Genomic DNA, 23,080 nt, shown 5'->3' on the forward strand with positions numbered 1-23,080 from the left:
GGGCATGAGTGGACCTTTGAGAAACGTGTTGTAGGGGGTTCTGTGTGTCGCTGTCGGCTTGATAGGGCTCTTGCAACGGCCAAATGGAGCAGCAGATTCCCGCTTGCCACAGTGAGACATCTCAATGGAGCATCATCGAACCATAGTCCACTATTTTTGCGGTGGCGGGAGAGCACTAGGCAGCGGAGAACTACTGATGATAAGATTTTCAGATATGAGCTTATGTGGGGGTCCCATGAACAGTTCAAGGCTTTCATTGGGGACACTTGGGCTGCAGAGGGTCAGGCAACAACGATGGGCGAGCTGAAGCAAAAACTTGCCAGAGTATCGAGTTCGCTTGATGTGTGGAGCACTAATACTTTTGGAAATGTCCAAAGGGAGATTAAACAACTCAACAATCGGTTGGATGTGCTTCGTGCCGATCCGATGAGAATACAGCCGTCATATGAGGAGGTCAAGGTTACTCAACGGTTAGTAGAATTATTTCACAGTGAGGAAGTAATGTGGCGGCAACGGTCACAGGTTCAATGGCTTGCCGAGGGAGATAGAAACATGAGGTTCTTCCATCTGAGGGCGAGCAAGCGAAAGAAGAAGAATCGGATATGCCGGCTTAAACATCCGGATGGGAACTATACAAAGGCTGATTAGGAGATGGCTGATATGACTACGGTGTTCTATGAAAACCTATACACGTCGGAGGGAGTGGAGAATATGAATGAAGTGATTAATGTCATTCCCACAAAGGTAACAGCTGAAATGAATAACATGCTCCTGAAACAGATTTCGGGAGATGAGGTGAAGACAACACTCTTCCAGATGTTTCCCACAAAGGCACCGGGACCTGACGGCTTCCCGACGCATTTTTTCCAAACTCATTGGGATCTGTGTGGAGAGGAGGTGACCCGAGTAGTGCTTAGAGTGCTAAAAGGGGAGGATGATATACGAGAGATCAACCAGGCATTTGTTGTAGCTAGCCCAGAGGAGCTGGGTCAGTTTAGACCGATCAGTCTTTGCAATGTGATTTACAAGGTCGCCTCAAAAGTCCTTGCAAATAGATTGAAGCAATGTCTACCGGAGATAATAGCGGAGGAGCAATCAGCCTTTGTCCCGGGGAGGTTAATTACTGATAATATCATCACTGCTTATGAGTGTCTCAATTTTATGAAGCGGAATAAGGCCAAGAAGAATCGCTACTGTGCACTGAAGCTAGACACGAGGAAGGCTTATGATAGGCTCGAGTGACGATACCTGGAGGCGGTCATGATCAAGTTGGGATTCCATAGATTATGGGTGCAGATGGTCATGAGACTAGTCACCACAGTATCCTTCCAGGTTTTGTTTAATGGAGGGAAGCTGCGTCAGTTTACTCCTTCGAGAGGGGTGCGGCAGGGGGACCCTATATCCCCGTATTTGTTCTTGCTAGCAGCAAAGGGCCTCTCGTGCCTTCTAAAACACCACAGTTTATCATCAGAGCTCCATGGACTAATGGTGGCTCCGTCAGCTCCGGCGGTCAGTCACCTCCTCAGCTCCGGATACGGAGAGTGCGGGGAAGGTCCAAGCGTTATTGGATCGGTATTGTCTGGCCTCAGGTCAGCGGATTAACCGGGATAAGTCATCCATTCTTTTCAGCACGGGATGTCCGGGTTCAATAAAGGAGGGGGTTAAGGACGCTCTTGATGTCCACAATGAGACCCTGAACGAGAAATACCTGGGAATGTCATCAGATGTTGGAAGATCCAGGAGTGGGGCTTTCAAGTATATCAAAGAAAGTATTTGGAAGAGGATTCAGGGGTGGCTAGAAAAACTTCTCTCGGCAGGGGGCAAGGATGTTCTTATTAAATCCATTGCTCAAGCAGTCCCTATTTTCTCGATGGCATGCTTCAAATTGCCACGGGGCTTGTGCCTCCACATCAACACGATGATCAAAAAGTTTTGGTGGGGAAGCCGAGAGGGGGAGAGAAAACCGAGTTGGGTGTCTTGGAGGGACATGTGCCAACCGAAGAATATAGGTTTGGGGTTTAGAGATATCGAACTCTTTAACCTCGCCCTTCTAGCGAAGCAAGGATGGCGTTTGCTTCAGAATCCAGATTCATTGAGCGCTAGGGTGCTCAAAGCTCGCTACTACCCGGACTCAACTGTTTTGAAGGTCGAGGTGGGCTCGTCTCCTTCCCAGGTATGGAGGGCGATTCATGAAGGAGTTCAGGTCTTGAAGCAAGGCCTGATCAAACGCATTGGACATGGGGAGTCCACCGACCCGTGGATAGATCATTGGTTGCCGCGGGATGGATTGCTCCACCCTATGATCCTATGCATGGAAGCTGAACCGCCACGGCGAGTTTCGGAGTTCATCGATGCATGTACAACTTCATGGAAGGAAGAGAGGCTTCGAGCATGCTTCCTGCCAATGGACGTGGAGCTGATCCTATCAATACCGCTCAGCGGGAGGAGGTTTGATGACTTCTGGGCGTGGCACTATGATCGGAAGGGGGTGTTCTCCGTTCGATCAGCATATAAGATGCTAGTGATGACTAGAGAGAAGAGGGAGGCCTGGCTGGAGAAGAGGCCATCGGCATCAAACACGGAGGTCATTGAAAAGCAGTGGACGTCTTTGTGGAAGACTAGGGTTCCTTCAAAGGTGAAAATGTTTCTATGGAGACTATCAAAGCAGTCTCTACCCACAAATGAGGTGCGCCACCGTAGACATATGGCAGATGATGATCACTGTCAGTTTTGTGGGGCACGAGATTCATGGAGACATGCTCTGGTTGATTGTAATTTAGCCAGGTCAGTATGGGCATTAGCAGATGAAGAGTTAACTGAACATATTCAGTGTTCAGCTGAAGGAGATGCAAGAGAGTGGATCGCCAGTTTAATATCTACTCTAAAGCATTCTGAGCAGACAAGGGTGTTTGTGACCTTGTGGGCAATTTGGCATGCGAGGAGGAAGGCGATACATGAGAATGTCTTCCAAAGTCCTCTATCTGTTCATTTTCTTTTGTTCAGAACCTGTTGGCAGAATTGAGCATTGCTGATTCTAGAAAGGAGCCGGGAGCGGTGATGAATATCCCACAACATTCACCGGCATGGATTCCTCCTCCTAGCGGGGTGATCAAGATCAATGTCGATGCAGCTATGGGCAAGAACACAAGGCGAGGCTCAGTAGCGGCAGTGGCGAGAGATGACACTGGGAAGTTTGTGGGCGCTTCTGCAGTGGTGTTGGCCAGGCAGGGTGCGGCGGAGACGGTGGAAGCTCTGGCCTGTCGGGATGCGATTGCTCTTGCCCGAGACATTAACGCTCGTCGGGTGCGAGTGGCGAGCGATTGCAGCAATGTGATTGCGAGCATCGAAGAAGGCTCGCGGGGTGTCTATGCTCTCATCACCATGGAGCTCAGGGATGCTAAGCGGGATTTTGACGAGCTCTCGTTCAGTCACGAGAGAAGAAACTGGAATAAGGAACCTCATAATTTAGCTAGGTCTGTAGTTTCAGATGATCTAGGCCGTCAAGTTTGGCTGTTATCACCACCTAATTGCGTTTGTATCCCGCTGTTTGTGTTTTAATAAAAGCAGCGGATCTCTCTCTCTCAAAAAAAACTGGTGTTCCATATAAACGCAACCGCACAAGAGTGATATGACATTGACAATGTGATGGTGATGTACCATCCCACATGATAAACACCACTATTGCCAATCACTCTGCGTGCTGTTGTTCCTACAATCTTGCAATGTACTGAAAAAAGATCTGAACATTTCATTGGAAGCAATATGTTGTGTGGTTTATTTTCCAGTCACCATGCTTGACAGATGTGATTGATGCTTAGCCATTACTGGATGCGAGATCAGAACAAACATAGCAAATTAGTTGTAGAAAGTAGGATTTGTGTTTGGTGATGCCATGGGGTCAGGCAATGATTCAAAGTTGCTAAGACACTAACACACCAACCTCCTTCTGATCCAAAGGACATCAGATTAGGAGTTCTTCACTAGAACTACCACCACAACAAGGGAATCCTAAGTTGCTTCAGCGAGAAATCCCTAGGGGGAGCACTCCCAAATTCCAGAAATTATGTGAAGAGGAATTCTAGCTACCAATTTCATTTTTTTCCTTAATCACCCAACTAATTACCAGTATCTTTTTCATCAAACCACCAGGTTTCATGAGGAATCTGATTGATGGATCCATGTAAGGGTTCTGACATGGACATCTAAACTACTAGCATACACACACATACATCACATGTATATGTAGTTCAGTTGAACACAAACATAAAATAAAGATAAAAAACATACAGCTGGCATAATATATGTACATGACAGGCCAACCACTAAATCAAATTGCACACTCAACCCCCAAAGTGGTACCGTGTCGGTAATTAAGTAAAAAAGCGGAGCAGGTAAGTGGCAATTAACCGCTGCTCCGTGATAGTTAATTTGCTTGACTTTCAGCTCGGGTACGAGCAACGCGTGCACATGACAAGGCCGTTCTCGTTGCATCCGCCGCACCGGACACCGCCGTGCTCGCCGTCGAACACCTTGCGGCTGCCGTCGCACTCGCCGCACACCACGAACCTCAGCCCCCCGCACGCCGCGCACTTCCCCTTCTTGGTGGTGCCGCTCGCCGCCGACAGCTGGAGGAGGGACATCAGGCGGCCGTCCTCGTGGAGCGCGAGCACCTGGGCGGCGCCGCCGATGTCGCGGCCGTGGACGAAGAGCCGCGGGGGCACGGCCTTCTCGCCGGTGGCCGCCCAGAGCTGCTCCCGGAGGCCCCTGTCCATGGACACGTCCCGCTCCTGGAAGGACGCGGCGAGGTTCTCCAGCAGCGCGCGCACCTCGTTGCAGTCCTCGAACGTCTTGCGGATGCCCCGGAGCGTGGTGGTGTAGAGCACCACGGCCTCCTCGCCGCCGGGCGGGCACCGGGCCGGGAACTCCCGGAGCAGGTCGTCGAGATCGGGCGCCGGCGCCGGCGCCGAGGCGAGGGAGTCCCCATCGTCGCCGTCCTGCTGGTCGACGAGCTCCCAGTCGTCGTCGATGGGCCTGGCAGGGAGGTTAATCTTGGTGGGGGTCTCGTGGGCGTCGAAGAAGGAGGCGTCGTCGGACAGCGCGTCGGCGGCGACGACCACGAAACGGTCGGGTTTGGTCGGCGAGGGCGGCGGGGATGCCGACGCGGCGGGGGCGGGGAGGGACGATCTGAGGACCCGCAGGATCCGCGCCTTGAGCGTCTTGATAGTCATGGCAGCGCGCTCCGGCGAGGCGGAATGGGGGGAGATTGCTTGGGGTTGATTGGTCCCTTTGAGTGCTAGCTTTTGGTTCCGGATGCGTGTGGGATTGGCGATGGTGGTGGAGAAACTGAGAAAGCGCGAGGAAGAAGCACACGGAGGTTGGCTTGGCTTTTAACCGCCTTTTTTGATCCCGTTGAAAGGTAGCTTTGGGCTCCCACCTCGAGCACAAATGCACGGAGGAAGAAACACTATGCCATGATGTTCCAAAAAGAAAATCACAAGAAATGGTTCAATGTTTCAGAATTCCGAGTGATCTAAAAAAATGTTTTAGAATACACGACTTCGCGTAGAGCGAATACCGTGTTTTGGCAGGGGCCACTCTTTTCTCTACTTGTCAAATAAACGGAGAGGCTGACAAGTAATAATGATGACTTTTTTTTTTTTGGATTTCTTAGTTCTTAACTGAGAACTAACTTCGTGCTCAATTAAATTTTACACCATTTAATTTAATTCGTGGTAGTCATGAGTTGCAAAATGAGTTGTAACTGCAATTTAATAACATCATCTAACTGAAAACGAAATTAGTTCTCGGTCGACAGAGAAATAGTCACACTTTTTTTTCTTACTAATAACAATCCATTTTACTCTTCTACTTTAACAAAGCAGGGAGGCAAAAAAAAAAAGGGTTACACCAACCTACTAGGATGCAATTTTCAACGTATCAATCTTCACGTGCAAGCTTGAAGAGCAGGGTGGTATCTGGCAAGGTTTTCCATGTAAAAATGTAAAAAAGTACTACATCAAACATCACACTGTAAAAATGTACCAAGAAAATTTGCGAAAAAACCACTATGGTGCATACGTTTACGGATGTTTAAGCACACCCAATAATTCATTATGCTTGTCTTTTATTTATTTATTTATTCATTTTCACAGAAATACTTTTATCGTAGTGCTCAATGTTTCAGAAAAAGGATTAGTTGCATATAGGCGGTGTTAGACTTAAAACTCTCTGGGATGCCAATTTTTTTAAACTCATCATAACTAGATGATCTTTCCATATGTCAACAAAACTAAGAATGTCTTGCACAAGCTGAGAGAGTGGAGCCGCCACGGAATGCTAGGGTACACATGTGTTTTCGTAGTTACATATTTGAGATCCTTCTATCATGCGTACTCATCTTAGACGACATGGATGAACATGCACATACCCTTAACCTTTTAGGTGTGGTTTTTGGATAACATGACAAAGTATCATATCATCCTCGTGAAGATGGCAAGGGCGAAGCTCCTCGTTGGGCAAGGTACGGTAGTTGCACTACCTTAATTTTTGGCAAAAAAAGTCGCGTATATATAGCATCTCTGGACATACAAATAGTTTTGTACAATTTATGTGAGTTTTCAAAGAAAAACAAAAGAAAAAGAGAAATAGGCTGCATTGAGAGAAGATGCTACCGAACTGGGCATGATGCCTAGCTGGGTCGCGCGTGGTGGAGAGGAAACAACCGGTATGGTCGTGAATCGTGTGAGGTCGATCGATCGTGAATCTGGTGAGTTGTGTGGTATTGCCCTTGCTCTTCGTCTTCGATGGTGAGTCGTACACGAGAGTCGATGTTTCCTTGCGCCGCCGGCCGCCCGACGCCCTACCCTAGCTGTTTCCTCCTGAGTTTGGTCCCTCCGACTCCCCACCGGCCCCAGCACACCCTTGGTCACAGATCACCTGGCGCCGGCGGCTAGCCATCTACAACTCCAGCCTATAGGTTTTCTGTGAGACTACAAACAGTTTATTGTAGTGATTTTGTGGCCGAGATTCGAGAAGAGCTGAGATGGACAGGAAGGGGAAGAACCATGCAGCTAAGGGGGGAGGTATAGTTCTAGGATTTTTTGTCAATTTGATGGTTTAAATTTGTGATTGTGAGCTCGGTAACATGGGCAAACTTCTAATGTTAATTTTTTTTGCGTCAACCAATGCTTTAAAGTTCGTCCGACTTCAAGTTTTCTTTATCTTTCGCCACTGCTAGCAAGGATGATAATAATCGCATGTTCTTCTTTGTAGATCAAATCCATTTCACTTTCACGACATCAATGTTTTAGGAACTGGACCATATCATAATCATATGTTAGGCCCTGCTAGCTCTTTTAGTAGGGATGGAAACACATCGGAATTGGTCAAATTTAATTTTTGCCATATTTTTATGTACATTTTCACAGAAAACAGAGGCAAAAATAGAAATACCGAAAATTGATACGGAAGTAGACATTTCCTAAAACAAATGCAAAGCAAATACAACGCGAGATGGATACAAAGCAAAATAAATTTTCACCAAAGTTAAACAAAAAAAACCTCCACATCTTTCAAGGATCCTTGAAAGTATAGAATGGAAACAGGAAAAAAGTTTATATGCTCCATTTTTATCCCTATTTGTTAGTGCATGTTAATCCAACTTTAAAGGATCATGGGCACGTATCTATGTGAAACCTTCACATCGTGAAACTTTACGCCGATAAATAGTACCTCTTGAGTTCGCTAGAATGAGAAAGTAGACCAGGAAAAACGAGGTTGATCGTGATTCAAGCTTGTTATAAAACATATCCAATGATGATGATCCGGGGCTCCTTTGTTTGGATGTGTTTCAAGCACGCTTGACTCAAAGGGATTTCATAGGAATTAGAAAGGATTTCAATCCTTAGGCAATTTTTCCTAAATATTGCATTGCACTAAATTTTGGAGGAAAATTTCCATCAACTTGAACCTCTTCTTTGTTATAATTCCTTTGTTTTCTGCTTTGATGTGAAACGGTATTTGATGCAAATTCTTCTAGTTTGCTAAGCATGTAAGATTGAGCACGACATAAGACTCATCGAATGTGTTTTTCTATTATCTAAGAATCATGTGAATCAAATAGGCTCATCATGTGATTTTTAGAGGGCCCTATGTAGGTCGTTTGATTTATAGCTGGACATGGGCAGCTCGGCCCAAATGGCCCAACCCGAAAATCCCGGGCTAGGCCGGGCTTGCACATTGGGCTAGGTTTGGACCCGAATTTGAAGCTCGGATGTCGGGCTAGGTCGGGCTCAGGCTTGCAGAACACATGATTTAGACTTAGTTTGGGCCGGGTTTTCCTCTTTCTAGGTTGGTTTGGGCCTGGAAATTTAGGGTCGCCTATTTAGGCCCAGCCTGAAACCCGGCCCGACCCAAGAAATGACAACGTCTAGTTTGATTGGAATGATTTGCAATCTTAGGATTGTTTTCTAAGGATTGCTTTGCGCTCTATTTCAAAAGCATTTTCATTCACTCAAATCCCTGAGCGTTTCAACTTCTTGTCGTCTGTGGTGTCAAATATTTGTCTTTTCCATGGTGTTAAATATTTCCATATTGGAGGTGTCTTATCAGTCGGATTGTGCATTTTGATTCCTCCAAATGTAATATGCATGTTCTTTTCAACAGTGTATCAGTTAGGGCATCTCCACCGGCCCAACGGTCATAAAAAAATGACCGCGCGTGTCCGTTTGCGTCGTGCTGTGGACGCAGAAATAATCGCCATGTCACGATTGTCCGTTTGCGTCTGGGGGTATCCCTATCACCCATACAAATTTTTCCGACGAGGCTGGTTTGCGTTTTTTCCGCCGAAAATGTGCAATATATGAAACATGTTGGCCATACAAAACAATGAAAATATAGGTTCTAAATACTTTATTATTACATACAAATAAATGCGAAAGTCTACATGTATCAAGCATTAAAATGCGTAGAGCGTAGTCCACAATTAACTAATGAAAGTAGATATGATTGACTACTCATCCATCTGTTGATGCCCATCCAAATCCCACTGATGGTCAATCAAATCCTTATGCGATGTTTAAAAATGTTGCTGTCAGAAACTTCAACGTTTCTATTTAGCCTAGGTTCCTGCCCTAGGGTTTGGCTCAACAAACTCACTCTAAAAGTTCCATTCGTGTTCATTGCGATCATTAGGACGCTCCATCGATCTCGATGATCATGTTGTGCATGATCATACAATAGGTAATCACCTCATGCATGGTCTGAACTCTAAAGAGACTATGTTCTAGCTGGGTGATGGAAAATAACCCAGCAAGCTTGGAACACACCAAATACCCGCTCCACATCTTTTCCGCAAGCCTCTTGCACCATGGCAAGGCTCGTATCTTTTTTCGTTTGAGGATTACTAATTGTCTTCACTAGTGTGGTCTAGTTAGGATAAATGCCATCAACAAGATAATATGACTTGCCGTATGCATTGGTCTCATAGCTCACCTTAGGAGCAGTGCCTTCCATAAGCCTATTGAACATCGGAGAGCAGTTGAGCACATTGATGTTATTGTGGGGAACCGGCCATTCCAAAGCAAGATTACCAAATCCACAAATCTTACGATGCCACTACCGCAAGAATAAAAACAGTGCATCCCTCGGCATGGTCGTTGTACTAACCCTACCGTGCACAATTCTTCCACTGCAATGCATGCAATTGATGCTACCGACCATGCGTGAGAACCCTCTACTCTCATTGATCCGACAACAGTCGTCTAGTGTTCTCAATAGTTGGTGCTCTCAAGTACAGTTCGCCGAACACCCCATTCACGACTCGTAAAAACCGCTACATGGATTCATAGAAGGTTATCTCACTCATTCGCAGGTACTCCTTAAGATATCACTAAACATTCCCTACGAAAGCATACAAATGGCTCAGAGCATTCTGGTACGAGGTGAAGCCTAGCTTAGCAGTGGCATCGAGCCTACATTAGAAGTAGGGTTCGTAGTCTAAACGCCCCCGTAGAATGACCATGAACATGTCTCTTGACATTCAGTAGCGGCGCGGGAACATGTGCTCCTCGTACATCATATTGGTGAGGTGGAAGTAGTCTTTGTAGAGCCAAACATGCCCACTGACTCGGTTGCGCGACACGTTGCACTGGCGGCCCTTCGTCGAGCCCCGGTATACCGGCATTTGCTTGTCACGGTGCTCATGGAGGATGGAGGCCACAACAACCATGGGCTGCGGCGTTTCGTTTGACTCTTCGTCGGAAGAGCTGTCAATGCATTCCGTGCAGAGCCTCTCGAGCGTCTGTTTGATGTCCATCTATGAGGCACGAACAGTGCATCAACCGCAAGTCAAGTTGGCACATAATGGCCGAAAATGACTTCCAAAAAGTTCATCGGGATCATACAGGCAATTTACCGAACATGTCCTTGGTGTCGAGGCCAGTAGGCGCTCCCTGCAGATGCGTGACCTATGAGGACGCGAGCGAGGCATGCACCACTACCCTAGCTCCGAGCCTAGACCGGGGAGGAGGCGTGCCACAGAGAGACCTGGTCGACTACATCGGTGTGGCGTGGTGACTGTGGGGGTGGCGGCGTCGCCCTAGGGCTTTAAAGAAGAGGAGGAGGACACAAGCGAACACTGTTCGATTTCGATGTCCCTTGGCGTGCGAGGCCGGCTATGAATACAAGGTCACGCAATGCATTCGTGCAACATTCGAGGAGACACATTTCAACCACAAATGTAGGCCGTGTTTGCGTCCATACGGACATGTTAAACATTTTGCGTCGGACTGCTGGTCTATGATGCGTACCTATTTTTCCATCGTGGAGCCGAAGGACGATGCCCACTTCTCCAGCGTGTTTCCCAGGGCCACATTGTCAGCAGCAGCATGTACTACTACTTCCTCACAGTTCCTGCTGCCACACTTTTGGTCAGCCAGCTGTCAAACCGGTAGCTGGTCAAGCAGAATCGAGTGACGCCGGCTACTGAGCTATGATCTCGCTCGCTTTCCCCCTTGCGTCTTCTCCAAAGCGCCAGCCCGACACAGCAAGCAAAGCCAGACCAGCCAGCTCTCGATCCCCAATTTATTTACAAAGGTAAAAATCCAGATCAAATCCATCTCCAGCAGCAGCAGCAGCAAACAAAAACAAAAGGGGCAGCTAGCTGCTGCCTGGCCTGGCGCACCAGCTCACTCCAACACGCTTCCCCTCATCTCGCCCCCCACCCCCAGATCAGAGATCCCATCTCCGCCAGCAATGGCCACCGCCGCCACAGCCTCCGCCCCGACCTCCGCCTCCACCTCCACCTCCGCCGCCTGCGACGCCCGTGCCGCCGCCTCCCCGTCCAGCCCCGCCGCCGTCTGCCTCGTCCCCTTCAGGTACGCTCGCTCGCGCGTCCGTGCTGAAGCTCCTCGCTCGCTGAACACGCCCGGGATTGACTCGGTGACAATGTGCTGCTAATTGCCCGCGCAGGTGGTGGGCCGGGGTGCGCGAGGAGGCGGCGGAGGAGGGCGGGGTCCGGTACGCGGCCACGCCCGCGGCCTCGCCTTCCTACTACGGCCTCAGGCTCCTCCACAGCTTCCTGCACCCGGATCTCGTGCTGCGCCTCGACCGCGGGGACCGCCGCGCCGGCGCCGCCGCGGGAGGGAGCCGCAGCTACGCGCTCGTGCCGGCAGACGAGCTCTCGCGGGCGCTCGCCAGGTGAGTCCGCCTCACAGCCGCATTGCTTACTCCCCGTCTCCTTATTTTCTTATTAATATTGGTGCATCTGTTTTGAAAGTGTGACAATTCCGATGCTGCTGCTGTTACTCGATGCTATGCTGCTGTAGGGAGCAGCATCTTGATTCGCATGAGCTAGTTGCCGTTTCATCTGGCACTAGTAGTAGATCCAGCTCTGTTTATTAAGCTTAAGCTTTCTTACTGTGCAAGTGTTTGTAGCAACGTCTCGAGCTTTATTACTTTTACGCTATTCTTGTCTAGGTTCGCGAGCTTAAGCAAGTACACAATCTATGCATTCAACATTTCACATGGGAATGTGCCAATGCCCAGGTCCAGACTATCTATTTGCGTGCGTTATCAATGGCATGTTGATGCCAAACTTCAATAGGAACTGATATTATCATCTGTACAACCTCCAACATTATTCAACAGTTTGGCATGTAAAATACATATGAATTCTAAATTATTTGCATTTGAGATGTGACACCACCCATGATTATCTGGGAAATCATTACAGACTGAGATAACCCGATATATATTTTTTGCGAAAATTCCACTGATCTATTAATAATCATCAACAGTAGTACAAATAGCCCAAAGAGTAACAAAAATTACACATAGGTACTCGGACCACCTAGCGGCGGCTACAACACTTGCACGAGCCAAAGGCGTGCCGCTGTCCTTGCCCCTCCATCACAGGAGCCTGGCAAAGCTTGTCGTAGTAGAGCTTGTTGTAGTAGATAAATGGGAAGTTGTCGTGCTAAGAGCACCTCCACTCGTTGGCGCCCCCCACGCCTAAATCCGGCGAAATTTTCCTCCGGATTGGAGGAAAATTTGGCCTGGGGAGCGCCAAAGTTCCAGCCGTCCCCCCGGCAGGACACCCCCAACCTCGGCCATTTGACATATTTCAAACAAATTCGACATAAAATTTAACAAGTTCGGCGAACAAGAGTCAGAAAATTGCTGAAACAAATTCGGCGAAAATCAGTACAATGTTTAACAAGTGCTGAAACAAATGAAGCACACAATTTCACAAGTTTTGAAACAAATTAATAAAGACAGACTAGTTGGCGTCGGCGTTGGCGTTGCCTCGGAGCGTCCATATGTGCTCCACCAGATCATCTTGCAGCTGTTGATGCATTGTAGAGTCTCGAATCTCCTGGCGCATAGCAATGAAGGCGGCCCATGATGTCGGCACTCGGTGATTAGGATGTGCAAGAGGACCCTCTCTCTCATATGGTGCTTCTTGCTCAGCCAGAGGAACCGGATGTTTTCGCTCATTTTCAATAATCATATTGTGTAAGCACACACAACAGTTCATCACCTCCCACATCTGATCTTTGGACCAAGTCATAGCGGGGAACCGGACAACAGCAAATCTCTACTGGAGGACACCAAATGCAGCTCGACGTCTTTTTGGCAAGCTTCTTGTTTCTTGACAAACTCGGAAAGTTTGGGGGTGCTGGGTTTCGAGATAGTCTTCACAAATGTTGCCCACTTTGGATAGATACCGTCTGCAAGGTAGTATCCTTTGTTGTAGTGCCGACCATTGATCACATAGTTCATCGGGGGAGCATGACCCTCAACAAGCTTGGAAAAGATCGGGGAGCAGTTTAGGACGTTGATGTCATTGTTGGATCCAGGCATACCAAAGAAAGAGTGCAAAATCCAGAGATCATGGGTAGCCACTGCTTCAAGTATCACAAAGCAGCCTTTTTTGTGACCCTTGTACATTCCCTCGCCACGCAAACGGACAGCTTCTTCCATTTCCCCGGAAAACCCCTAGCTTCATTTGTTGCAAGGATCCTCTCGAGTGTCTTCGACGGTGGGTGATCTCAAGTAAAAGTCCCCGAACACCGCTATGACGGCCCCGCAGAACCGGTAGAAACAATCAAGGGCGGTGGACTCCGCCATCCGAAGATAGTCATCTCGCACCATCACCGGGAGCTCCATACGCCGACGATCCTCATAGCCACCGTGCACTTCTGCAGTGACGAAAATCCAACCAAGCCAGTGCAATCCGCCTTGCATCTGAAGTAGGGTTCAAAGTCTCGGATGGCATACACAATTTGCAGAAATAGCTTTCTGCTCATCCTGAAACGACGATGGATTGTCGGCGAAGTAGTCGGCGTACAACATGCAGTAGCCCTCCATTCGCTGTCTCGGCTTGCACCATGGTTTTAAAGGCACCAAGGCGTCCCAAGGTGGGACGCCGGGGGGGGGGGCTCAACGCCTAGGCGCATTGCAAGGCGACGCCTTTGAGGGTGCCTTGCTGGAAGCAAAGCATCAGCTAGGTACGATGAGCAGAGGCAAAGCAGGCAAGAAGAAGTGCATCACATACACACACCGCACACCACCAAGGCACCAAGAGAAGCTGTCATGGAAACCGTACATTGTTTCCCTCCGGGAGAGGGATGCACCAGCAGGAGGAGTCGCCGTAGCTTGGCCGGAGCCGGGGAGGCCGGCGGATGAAGGTGCAACAGCAGATCTAGCCGTGAGTTGGGGAGGTCGCGTGAGAGGAGCTCCCCTCTCTCTCTTCTCTCTCTCTTCCCTCTCTTTCCCCTATAGATGGCCCCTCAACTTCCCTCCCAGCCCGCCATTTCTGTTTTCCCTCCCGCCACGCCCAAAGTTTCCCGCGCACGTAACGTAGGCGTCCAGATTCTTGCAAGGCGGCGATTTCGCGCCTAGGCGACGCCTTTGGACGCCTCAGAGACGCCTTTGGACACCTTGGGCAGAAAACAAAGGCAACGCCGACGCCTTGCCCTCCTGGAACGCTCGCAACCATTGCACTTCCGGCGACCTGGTGCCGGCCCACCACGTCGACCAGTTGCCACCCCGGCGTACATGCTTGATAAGCAACCGAGGATCATCATGTGCTCCTCGTCTTGGGTGGCGGCTGCCATCTCTTCTCGCATAAGCTCGACGAACATCTGCTCCTCTTCGTCCGAGTCCATGGCCGGCGAGGCAAATGGACGAACACCTGACGGGCGTGGTTGAGGCTAGCCGAGACGCGAACTACGAGGAGTAGGCCGTCGTCGAAAAACGAAGCAGCGGAGGAGCGAAGGCAGATAGGCCGTCGTTGAAAGACGGCGGAATATAGGCAGCGGGAAGGAGGGACGGCGGAATCTGGGCAACAAGTCGGCGGGGTGGTGCCGGCGGCGAGAGAGATACGAGGGGTGGGGGGGATTTTGAGCGAGGTGGTGGTGGGGTTCGTGTGTCCAGTCGCCGACAGATCGTTCCCTTCCCCGCTTTTCACTCGTTCGGACTCCCCGATAGCTCCCCGGGGGACCGGGGATGGCGTGGGCTCGCCGGATGGATGAAGGGCCAAATCCGGACGAAAATGAGGAACCGGGGGCGCGACTGGGCCGGATTTCGCCGTCCGGATGGGGAAAACGTCGCTCGGGTGCCTCGTCGGGGAGACGAGTGGGGATGCTCTAATGCCCCAAAGGACCAGCGCACCAGAGCAGCAACCATCGCCAATGATAAGCCACACAAACAAACACGAAAAACGACCGGATCCTAGGAGATCCGCCGGGCACTTGACTCCACGTGCCCTCCGCCAGCGCTGGACACCCAAACTGATCCAAACACCCACACAGTGTTCTTCACCATCTGAGCATTTTGAGTATCCAGATTCCAGCATGTAAAGTACTGTTGCATTTAATTTAAATGTCCTGGGCATGGACAACGAGACATGTGATGAGTTGCTCAGATGATTTAGAGGTAAGGTCCATGCTGTCACTGGGCCGAGCCCCATCCTGCAGATTCAGCTTGTCAACATGCCACATGTGCATTGTGCGGCGGTATGACAGTGAGCCAGAAATGGAAATTGGAGGGACTGGTTTGGTTTGAAGACCAAACTTTGTCGCAAGGGATAGTTCAAGGACCAACATGTGTACTAAGTATTAACTCTTATCGTTTCATGATCTTGCTTAGTGATGTGCTGAGGGTTTCAGTGTCCTCCCCGTGCTTAAGTTCGTGCCATGTCCCGTGTTACTATTTCTTAAAATAGTATCAAGAGTACTCTACTACTACATTAATTATGACTCACCGTGTCACCGGAATCAAGGTATGCATATTGATTTCTTTGGGTGTAGTTATCAATGTCTATGAGTTGTGGTCCATTAAAAATACGAGTCTGCCAGAATAACTCCCAGATTTTGTTCAACTGCTATATAAAGATATATTGGTTGTAGTTCATACAAAACAATAGCACACCCAATTAATGTCCGTGTGCATGATCTCGTCATATACTTGTCAATATGTAAATCTGCGAGACAGCAAGCTGTACATGGAAATCTATACCCGTATAGGAAAAGAAAATCCACATCTTAACCTTTTCTTTTGAGGGAATCATTAGCTTGACCTAGTTAGGTGGAAATCATAAAGGATGACTGTAGGTCTTCTTTGTACCTATTTGGGCTGATGGCGAAATCAAACTGTTTCTGAATTTATCCATTCTCGATGGAGGTGAGAATCTATGTGCCACTTAATGCAATCTAACCGTTATGATATAATTGTATCTGCTATGTATGAACCCATTTATTAGAGTTCTTGGATTATCTTTACATTTTAGATCTTTTTTCTATCAAGCATGGATGCAATAGATATTTTGGAGACAAAATCACACAAAAATTTGCTGTTTTATGCTTCTAATTTCATTGTCTGCTATATTTTAATTTTACTTAGTAGCATACTAAGTATGATGTCTCATCTCGCTCGTAGTCGAAAGGAGCCCGTTACTGTCTAACATAGTCTTGTCACCTTTTTTTAAAAAAAAATTCTGCACAAAAGATGGTAGGGAGTAAATCACACCTTTTGGTAAGGGTGTAAGGCGTTCTGAGTTTTCAATCGATTGCTGGTAGCAATGTAATTTAAATTTCCTGCTTCTTTGAGAATTAAGGGCCTTGTTGGGAGGTAAGCCTGATATGATCAATCATCTTGACAAGCATAAGTGTCGTTGACTATTCGACGGTTCCCTGGAGGAGGGATCCTCACGGAGGGGGGAAGAAGTAGGGGCCATAGGGCGGAGAGCACTCGGGACGGTGGTACGCGATTTACCCAGATTCGGAACACCTGCTCGAGGACATGGCCTACTGCTGCTTGTCTGGAATTATCTGGGCGCTTTCGCGTTGTTACAATGAGTTGTGGTTGTGCCTCTAGGGCTCCCAGGATTCGGCTTATAAAAGCGCCCGGATCTAGGGTTTACACGAAGAGTCCTAGCCGGAATACAAGATGCCTAACTACGGAATACACATTGCCGTGCACGTCAAGGATCCACCTAGATCTAACTTGCCGTCATGGATCCGGATACTTCATGGGCCTCCATGGATCCGCCTACTTGCATAGGTCGGTTGGGATCCGGCTCCTGTTCCTGCGTTGGACTTCATCCATCTTCTATCAACATCAACTGGGCCGCCTGGTGAGCCATATGCCACCACCACCATCTGTGGGCCACCCGGACTTGCCGGATCTTGACCATGTCATTGGCATACCCATAAAGTATACCCACAACATTAAGTATCCTTAATATTTACTCCTCTCTTCCATATTATAAGACGTTTTCAGTAGACTATAATATGGAACAAAGGTGGTAGTAATTCAGATTTTTAGCAGCCTAGCTTTTATCCACCCTTAGATTTGACAATTTAAGGTAATCTGTCTTCTCATGATCTTGAGAATCAAAAAATTGCGCAAAACAACCATCAAATCTAGTTCTGAGGTTAATTATTTGCCACAGGTCAAATTAGTGACATCCCTAATGTTGTAGATGGGAAAATATCCTTAACTGCATATAACCAGATTGCAAGGTCATCTGTTTATAGAATATCCTGCATTAAGAGATCCACTAATCTCAGTTGATATTTCTGTGTTGATTATGTTGGTTTTCACTTGCTCGGCAAAGTTAAATATCTTTGACTGCATATGACCAGATTGCGAGGTCATTTTGAATATTCTGCATTAAGATATACATTAAACTCATCTGACTGATATTCTGAGTGTTGGCCATTTCACTTTTCACCATCTCGCAATTTTAAGTCTAGACTCACGTTTCGTCAACAATTCTATATTTTACATTATTGGTAACTCAGTGAATAGGATGCCATCATCATATACATACATGTCAATAGGTAATACCTACATTACTTTCCGTACCTGAAATATTAAATTGTTGTATTCATGTTCTGCAGTGTGCCGATGCTTGTTTAGTACTTGAATGGCAAAGATGGATCTTAAGTAGACCATACTATTAGTTAAACATAATCAGTTTATCTTGTTTGTCTGGGTCGTGTCTGCCTATTGGGCTCAGGCGCGCAGTTTATAACTTCATCTTGTGATCTTTGATGTTCATATCCCCTAATTTTATCTCTCTTTTCTGTTTTCTTCTTCAGACAGAACTCTAGTTTGGCATTGCATAATAAACATTCATTTGCTGGAGATAGTGCTGGTGCTTATCCTTTGGTGCTTAGGATATCTGTGCGTGAAACAAGCATTTTGACTGTTAAGATCAGCAAAAAGGTAATAATATGAAAACACATCTAAACGTGTGTCATTTTGTATTAGATGAAGGATGCTGAGAAGGTGTGAAGTAATAATAAATAAACAAACAACAGAATTAACAGAAGTGGCAAACAGAAACCATTGAGAAACAATATATGACTGGTCAAATTGTGTCTTTTCACTATCCTTACAACTTTCGTTCTTTTTCAGGATAATCCAGTCGATAACTATAAGCGGGCAAACAAGATGTTTAACATTGATTATCAACCAGTAAGTTGCTGTTTGTTGCATTTCCGATTTTGGAAATACACTTCCGTTACTGCGGTTTACTTAATGTTTCTGTATCCAGGTTCATGTTTGGGATTTTTCAGGGCAGACAAACCTAATATTAATGAATGAATGGAATAGACCACACCAAGACTATTGCCATTCAGAGCAAGAGGTGATACAATTGCTTACACTTTTCCTACAACAGCATATTAATATTGAATTGTTGACCAACAACCTCACCTCTGATTCATAAGCCTGGCATAGGATGTTCTCTAGAGTTACCTGCTTACCCTTTTCTTATATTTTGCATGTGCAGAATCTTCTAGAAGTTCAAGTCTATGCTATGTCTGATTCCTTAACATTCAAAATTGGTGGGACCAACATGAATATTGATTTCTTTTGTGGGAGCTTTGGAAGAGCTGGCTCAATGGGGCTAATCGGATTGGAAAATCTCGGGAATACTTGCTTTATGAACAGCTCAATCCAATGTTTGGCTCACACAACAAAGATTGTTGATTATTTCCTTGGAGATTATGACAGAGATATTAATCGAACAAATCCACTTGGACTGAATGTATGGAGAGTTTGTCATGAGAATTTTGTTTTGTTAATCACCTAAATGTTTACTGATACTTACATTGACCAGGGGGAACTTGCTTTGGCATTTGGAGAACTGTTGAGGAGTTTATGGACCAATGATCAAAAACCAGTTGCACCACATCGTTTTAAGGAAAATATTGCCTGCTTTGCTCCTCAGTTCAGTGGCTTTAACCAGCATGATTCACAAGAGCTTCTTGCTTTCTTATTGGATGGTCTTCATGAAGATCTTAATCAGGTCAAATGCAAACCATATGAAGAAGCTAAGGATGCAAGTGGCCGTCCCGACGAAGAAGTAGCAGATGAGTATTGGAGCAACCACTTAGCTCGAAATGACTCTGTAATAGTTGATACCTGTCATGTAAGTTTAGAATCCTGTTCTCTAAAAAAATCGACATTTTACAACAATTTAATTTTGTTTCTTGTTCCTACCCTTCTCTATGTCAATATGATTTCATAAACAAGAAAACAACCATATTGTAGATAATGGTGAAAGTGCTCATATGATTCTGCAAAGCAAGCACCTATAAGGGGTTGAGTGGTTGACCTGGAAAGACTACAAGTAGACATAACAGCACTTGATTTGTGCTTTTTTTTTTTTTGGAAAAACATAGATGCATACATTTGCTAAATATTCATTTTCTTGCGAATCATTTGTTATTACATTGAAACCGAGCTATTTAATACAGTAAAAACTCAAAGTATAATGTGGTCGGTTTCTGTTGTTAATTTCCTTCTGGTTATCAATTTGCAGGGACAATACAAGTCTACATTAACTTGTCCTACTTGCAGTAAAACATCTGTCACATTTGATCCGTTTATGTACTTATCTTTGCCCGTGCCTTCCACGGCAAGTAGGGCAATGACTGTGACAGTTTTCAGCACTGATGGTAGCAGAGAGCCATTCTCATATGATGTCAGCGTGCCACAGTTTGGCACTCTTAGTGATCTTGTTCAGGCTTTAAGTGCTGCTTGTACACTTGGAGACGATGAGACCCTGCTGATAACGGAGGTAAACTTTGCCTCTCATCTGGAACCTTTTCGATGCTGCAAGCTTTCTATGCTAGTTAAGCAATATGAGTTCTACTTACTGGAATTGACTATACAGGTCTATAATAATCGCATCATTCGATACCTGGAGGAGTCTTCAGATTCAGTTTCCTTGCTGAGAGATGGAGATAAATTGGTGGCATATCGGCTACCGAAGCAATATGAAAAATCCTCACTTGTGGTTTTTACACACAAACACTTTGTTAAGTAAGAACCATAAGATATATTTGTGTATTATTTGTTTAATTTACGTGTGATAATGCATCTAATAATGTGCCTTTTGTGATCTTTAATCTTAACATTTTGCATATCATTGAATTTAGGGATTCTGGTGTTGATAGTGTAATTCCGCAAATGAAGGAATTTGAGGCTCCACTTTTGGCATGCCTTTCTGGGACACTCAATGGATTGACTCTTCAAAGTATCTATCTGAAGTTGCTGAATCCATTTCAATTTTCCAAGAGCACAAGTTCGATTAGTGATGGTGAGAGGTGCAATGGTGACCGTACCATTGACCTGATGGATGCAACACCTTCCTATCCAGATGAGAGTGTTCCATTGGAAGATAACCCTGAAAGAAGTCACTGCAATGCTAATGGATGTGAAGTGACGGAAGGACCTACTGAGTCTTCCGGTGGGTTAACTGCTGTTTCTGACATGGAGGAACACACGGAACAGTTTGAATTTTATTTAACAAATGAAAGGGATGATATCCAACACACAAGAATAGAAGTGAATGATCTAAAATTAATTGAGACAACACCAAGCCGGCTGCATGTCAGTGTCCATTGGCATCATAGTGCGTCAAGACAATATAATACCTCAGTGCTGAACAATCTACCTGAGATACACAAGCTTGAGCTTATCCCGAAAGAATCCGAAGATTGTGTTGCATTACATGGCTGTCTAGAAGCCTTTCTAAAAGAGGAACCACTGGGGCCAGAGGACATGTGGTGAGTGCTCCTGAGCAACAACTATATTTCTTTTCGCCACTATTTGCACGATGTGTATGGCATTCCTCTCCTCTTCTCTTAGAATGATTTTTGCACTGATTTTGCAAATATTACACTGAGGGTTAAGTTACAAATAAATTTAGCCAATGCATATCTTACCTCAAAACATGCTAAGGAGTCTGAATTGCAAGAGTTGTGTTGGGTTCATATTTGAGACTCACTATTTTTCTTTTTTGTTTTTCAGGTACTGCCCTTGCTGCAAAAAGCATCAGCAAGCTATGAAGAAACTAGATCTTTGGAGGCTGCCTGAAGTTCTGGTCATCCATCTGAAAAGGTTCTCATATACCCAGTTCACAAGAAACAAGCTCGAGACATTCGTAGATTTTCCCATTAGTGATTTAGACCTATCATCTTATGTTGCCTCCAAGACTGATCAACCAAACAGCCGTTATCACTTGTACGCCATTAGCAATCACTATGGAAATATGGGAGGTGGACACTACACAGCAAGCATCTATGTGAGTTCCTGCGCTCAATTGCTTAATGCTTCTCAATGAAGCATCTTACTAACATGTTCTATCTTTCTGTAGCAAGAAGGGAAGGGATGGTTCAAGTTTGATGATGAATGTGTAACACCTATAAGTGAGGACAATCTAAAAACACCAGCTGCTTATGTTCTATTCTACAGACGAGAGTGAGTGTACAACTGCAGCACAAAGCATGTTTTGATGGAGGTTTTTTTGGCAAGCTTGGAGTTTTCCTATATATTCAGCTACCTCTTACATATTTGTGGACAACATATTGGCACTTGAATCTCTCAAGTCACTAACCCTATATTAACAGCCTGTACAGATTCAATTGCCAACATGAGGACCTAGCTGATGCAATATTCTTTTTCCTACCAACCCACTGTATTCTTTTAGTACATGGCTGGGTCCACTTTGTAATTGCTCAAGTTGATTAGCAAAAGGGCCAGCAATATTCTTTTCTGCCACCAAATTGTTTTGCCAGAAATGCGAAATGATGTAACAGCTCTGTAAATTAACCCTTTGATATGTTCTTGTCATGAAGGCTGCCGCGAGGTTGACGCCACAGCCACTCTCCATGTGTTGCTCCATCGATTCGTAGTCCGATGACACATGATGAAAAATGTTACAGTAAATCTTTTCATGGTATCACCCTGTCCCCTGGCCCTGTCCCCATAACTCAACTGTTTGACAATTAACAGAAGGTGAGTGCTGGGCTTGGTGCTGCTGTTTGCCTGTGTGTTTCCCACAAATATTCTGTCTCAGCTTAAGACGTATTGTTTCCGTCTATCATGGGACCAGACCAGGTTGGATTGATGCCAGTCCTGTATGTGTAACTTGTCCTTATGAACTGTTCTGAATGACGAGTATGTGTAACTTGTCCTTATGAACTGTTTGAATGACAAGTCCGTGTCAGGGGACAATGAAATCTTGTTGTGCAAGCTCAGACCCGCCATTTTCTGTGTCACGTTTTTGCTGCTGATGGCGATAATATCCACTAACTCAAATAATTAAGCTGGGTTGTTAGTGGAATACTTTGCAGGTCTTTATTTTCTGGATTGGACCATCCATGCTGCTGCAATCTAACCTAAAGTTTGATCACAACAGAAGGATATATCAATGGTGTCATTTGCTATGGTCGGAGAACGAACTCTGAGGCTCCACAAGATGAGCACGAGCTAGAGTAGCTCATTGAGTAAATATTTGTAGTGACTATTACAGGTAGCGGAGATAAAATTTCTCCCAAACTCTCTGGCGTGTTATCTTGACATCCTCTTGCTTGTTTGGGGTGATGAAGACGTACGTACGGCTACGGATGTGTAAAAGCAAAAGAGGCGCCGAGACCACATGAATGAGTGGCTTTGATGCGTCAGATGGATGGATCGGTGACAGGAGTGGTTGATTGGATCGGATACCTCATTCAGGTGAGGCAACGGGCCCGGCTTGTCCTCTCCGGATGGGCGACCA

At 46.2% G+C, this 23,080-nt stretch overlaps 2 protein-coding genes across 3 annotated transcripts; one reads left to right on the top strand and one right to left on the bottom strand.

Moving 5' to 3' along the window:
- Positions 1-4,304: 4,304 nt before the first annotated feature.
- Positions 4,305-5,428, bottom strand: LOC124678999 (uncharacterized protein At3g28850-like). The gene has a single exon (XM_047214838.1). The coding sequence runs from the start codon at positions 5,226-5,228 to the stop codon at positions 4,440-4,442; it is 789 nt and encodes a 262-aa protein (XP_047070794.1). The 5' UTR covers positions 5,229-5,428; the 3' UTR covers positions 4,305-4,439.
- A 6,222-nt stretch (positions 5,429-11,650) lies between these two features.
- On the top strand, positions 11,651-22,191 carry LOC124675174 (ubiquitin carboxyl-terminal hydrolase 8-like). Of its 2 annotated transcripts, none has more exons than XM_047211243.1 (11): positions 11,651-11,697; positions 18,108-18,234; positions 18,427-18,486; positions 18,566-18,658; positions 18,803-19,060; positions 19,133-19,444; positions 19,838-20,095; positions 20,192-20,340; positions 20,457-21,086; positions 21,331-21,604; positions 21,677-22,191. In XM_047211243.1, the coding sequence occupies exons 3-11, from the start codon at positions 18,463-18,465 to the stop codon at positions 21,782-21,784; spliced, it is 2,106 nt and encodes a 701-aa protein (XP_047067199.1). In that variant the 5' UTR covers positions 11,651-11,697; positions 18,108-18,234; positions 18,427-18,462; the 3' UTR covers positions 21,785-22,191. The 2 variants fall into 2 exon arrangements, with proteins under 2 accessions (XP_047067199.1, XP_047067200.1); XM_047211244.1 differs by having other exon boundaries at positions 11,679-11,697; positions 18,112-18,234.
- The last annotated feature ends 889 nt before the right edge of the window (positions 22,192-23,080 follow it).

The sequence above is a fragment of the Lolium rigidum genome, chromosome 7, assembly GCF_022539505.1.
Source record: "Lolium rigidum isolate FL_2022 chromosome 7, APGP_CSIRO_Lrig_0.1, whole genome shotgun sequence".
NCBI lineage: Eukaryota > Viridiplantae > Streptophyta > Magnoliopsida > Poales > Poaceae > Lolium > Lolium rigidum.

What these genes read in the sequence shown, in the direction of transcription:
- LOC124675174 (XM_047211243.1), top strand. Translation starts at nt 18,463, where the DNA reads ATGTTTAACATTGATTATCAACCA. An exon ending in ATTGCCATTCAGAGCAAGAG is followed by an intron (nt 18,659 to 18,802) that starts GTGATACAATTG and finishes TTGCATGTGCAG; the next exon opens with AATCTTCTAGAAGTTCAAGT. An exon ending in AGACCCTGCTGATAACGGAG is followed by an intron (nt 20,096 to 20,191) that starts GTAAACTTTGCC and finishes TTGACTATACAG; the next exon opens with GTCTATAATAATCGCATCAT.
- LOC124678999 (XM_047214838.1), bottom strand. Translation starts at nt 5,228, where the DNA reads ATGACTATCAAGACGCTCAAGGCGCGGATCCTGCGGGTCCTCAGATCG.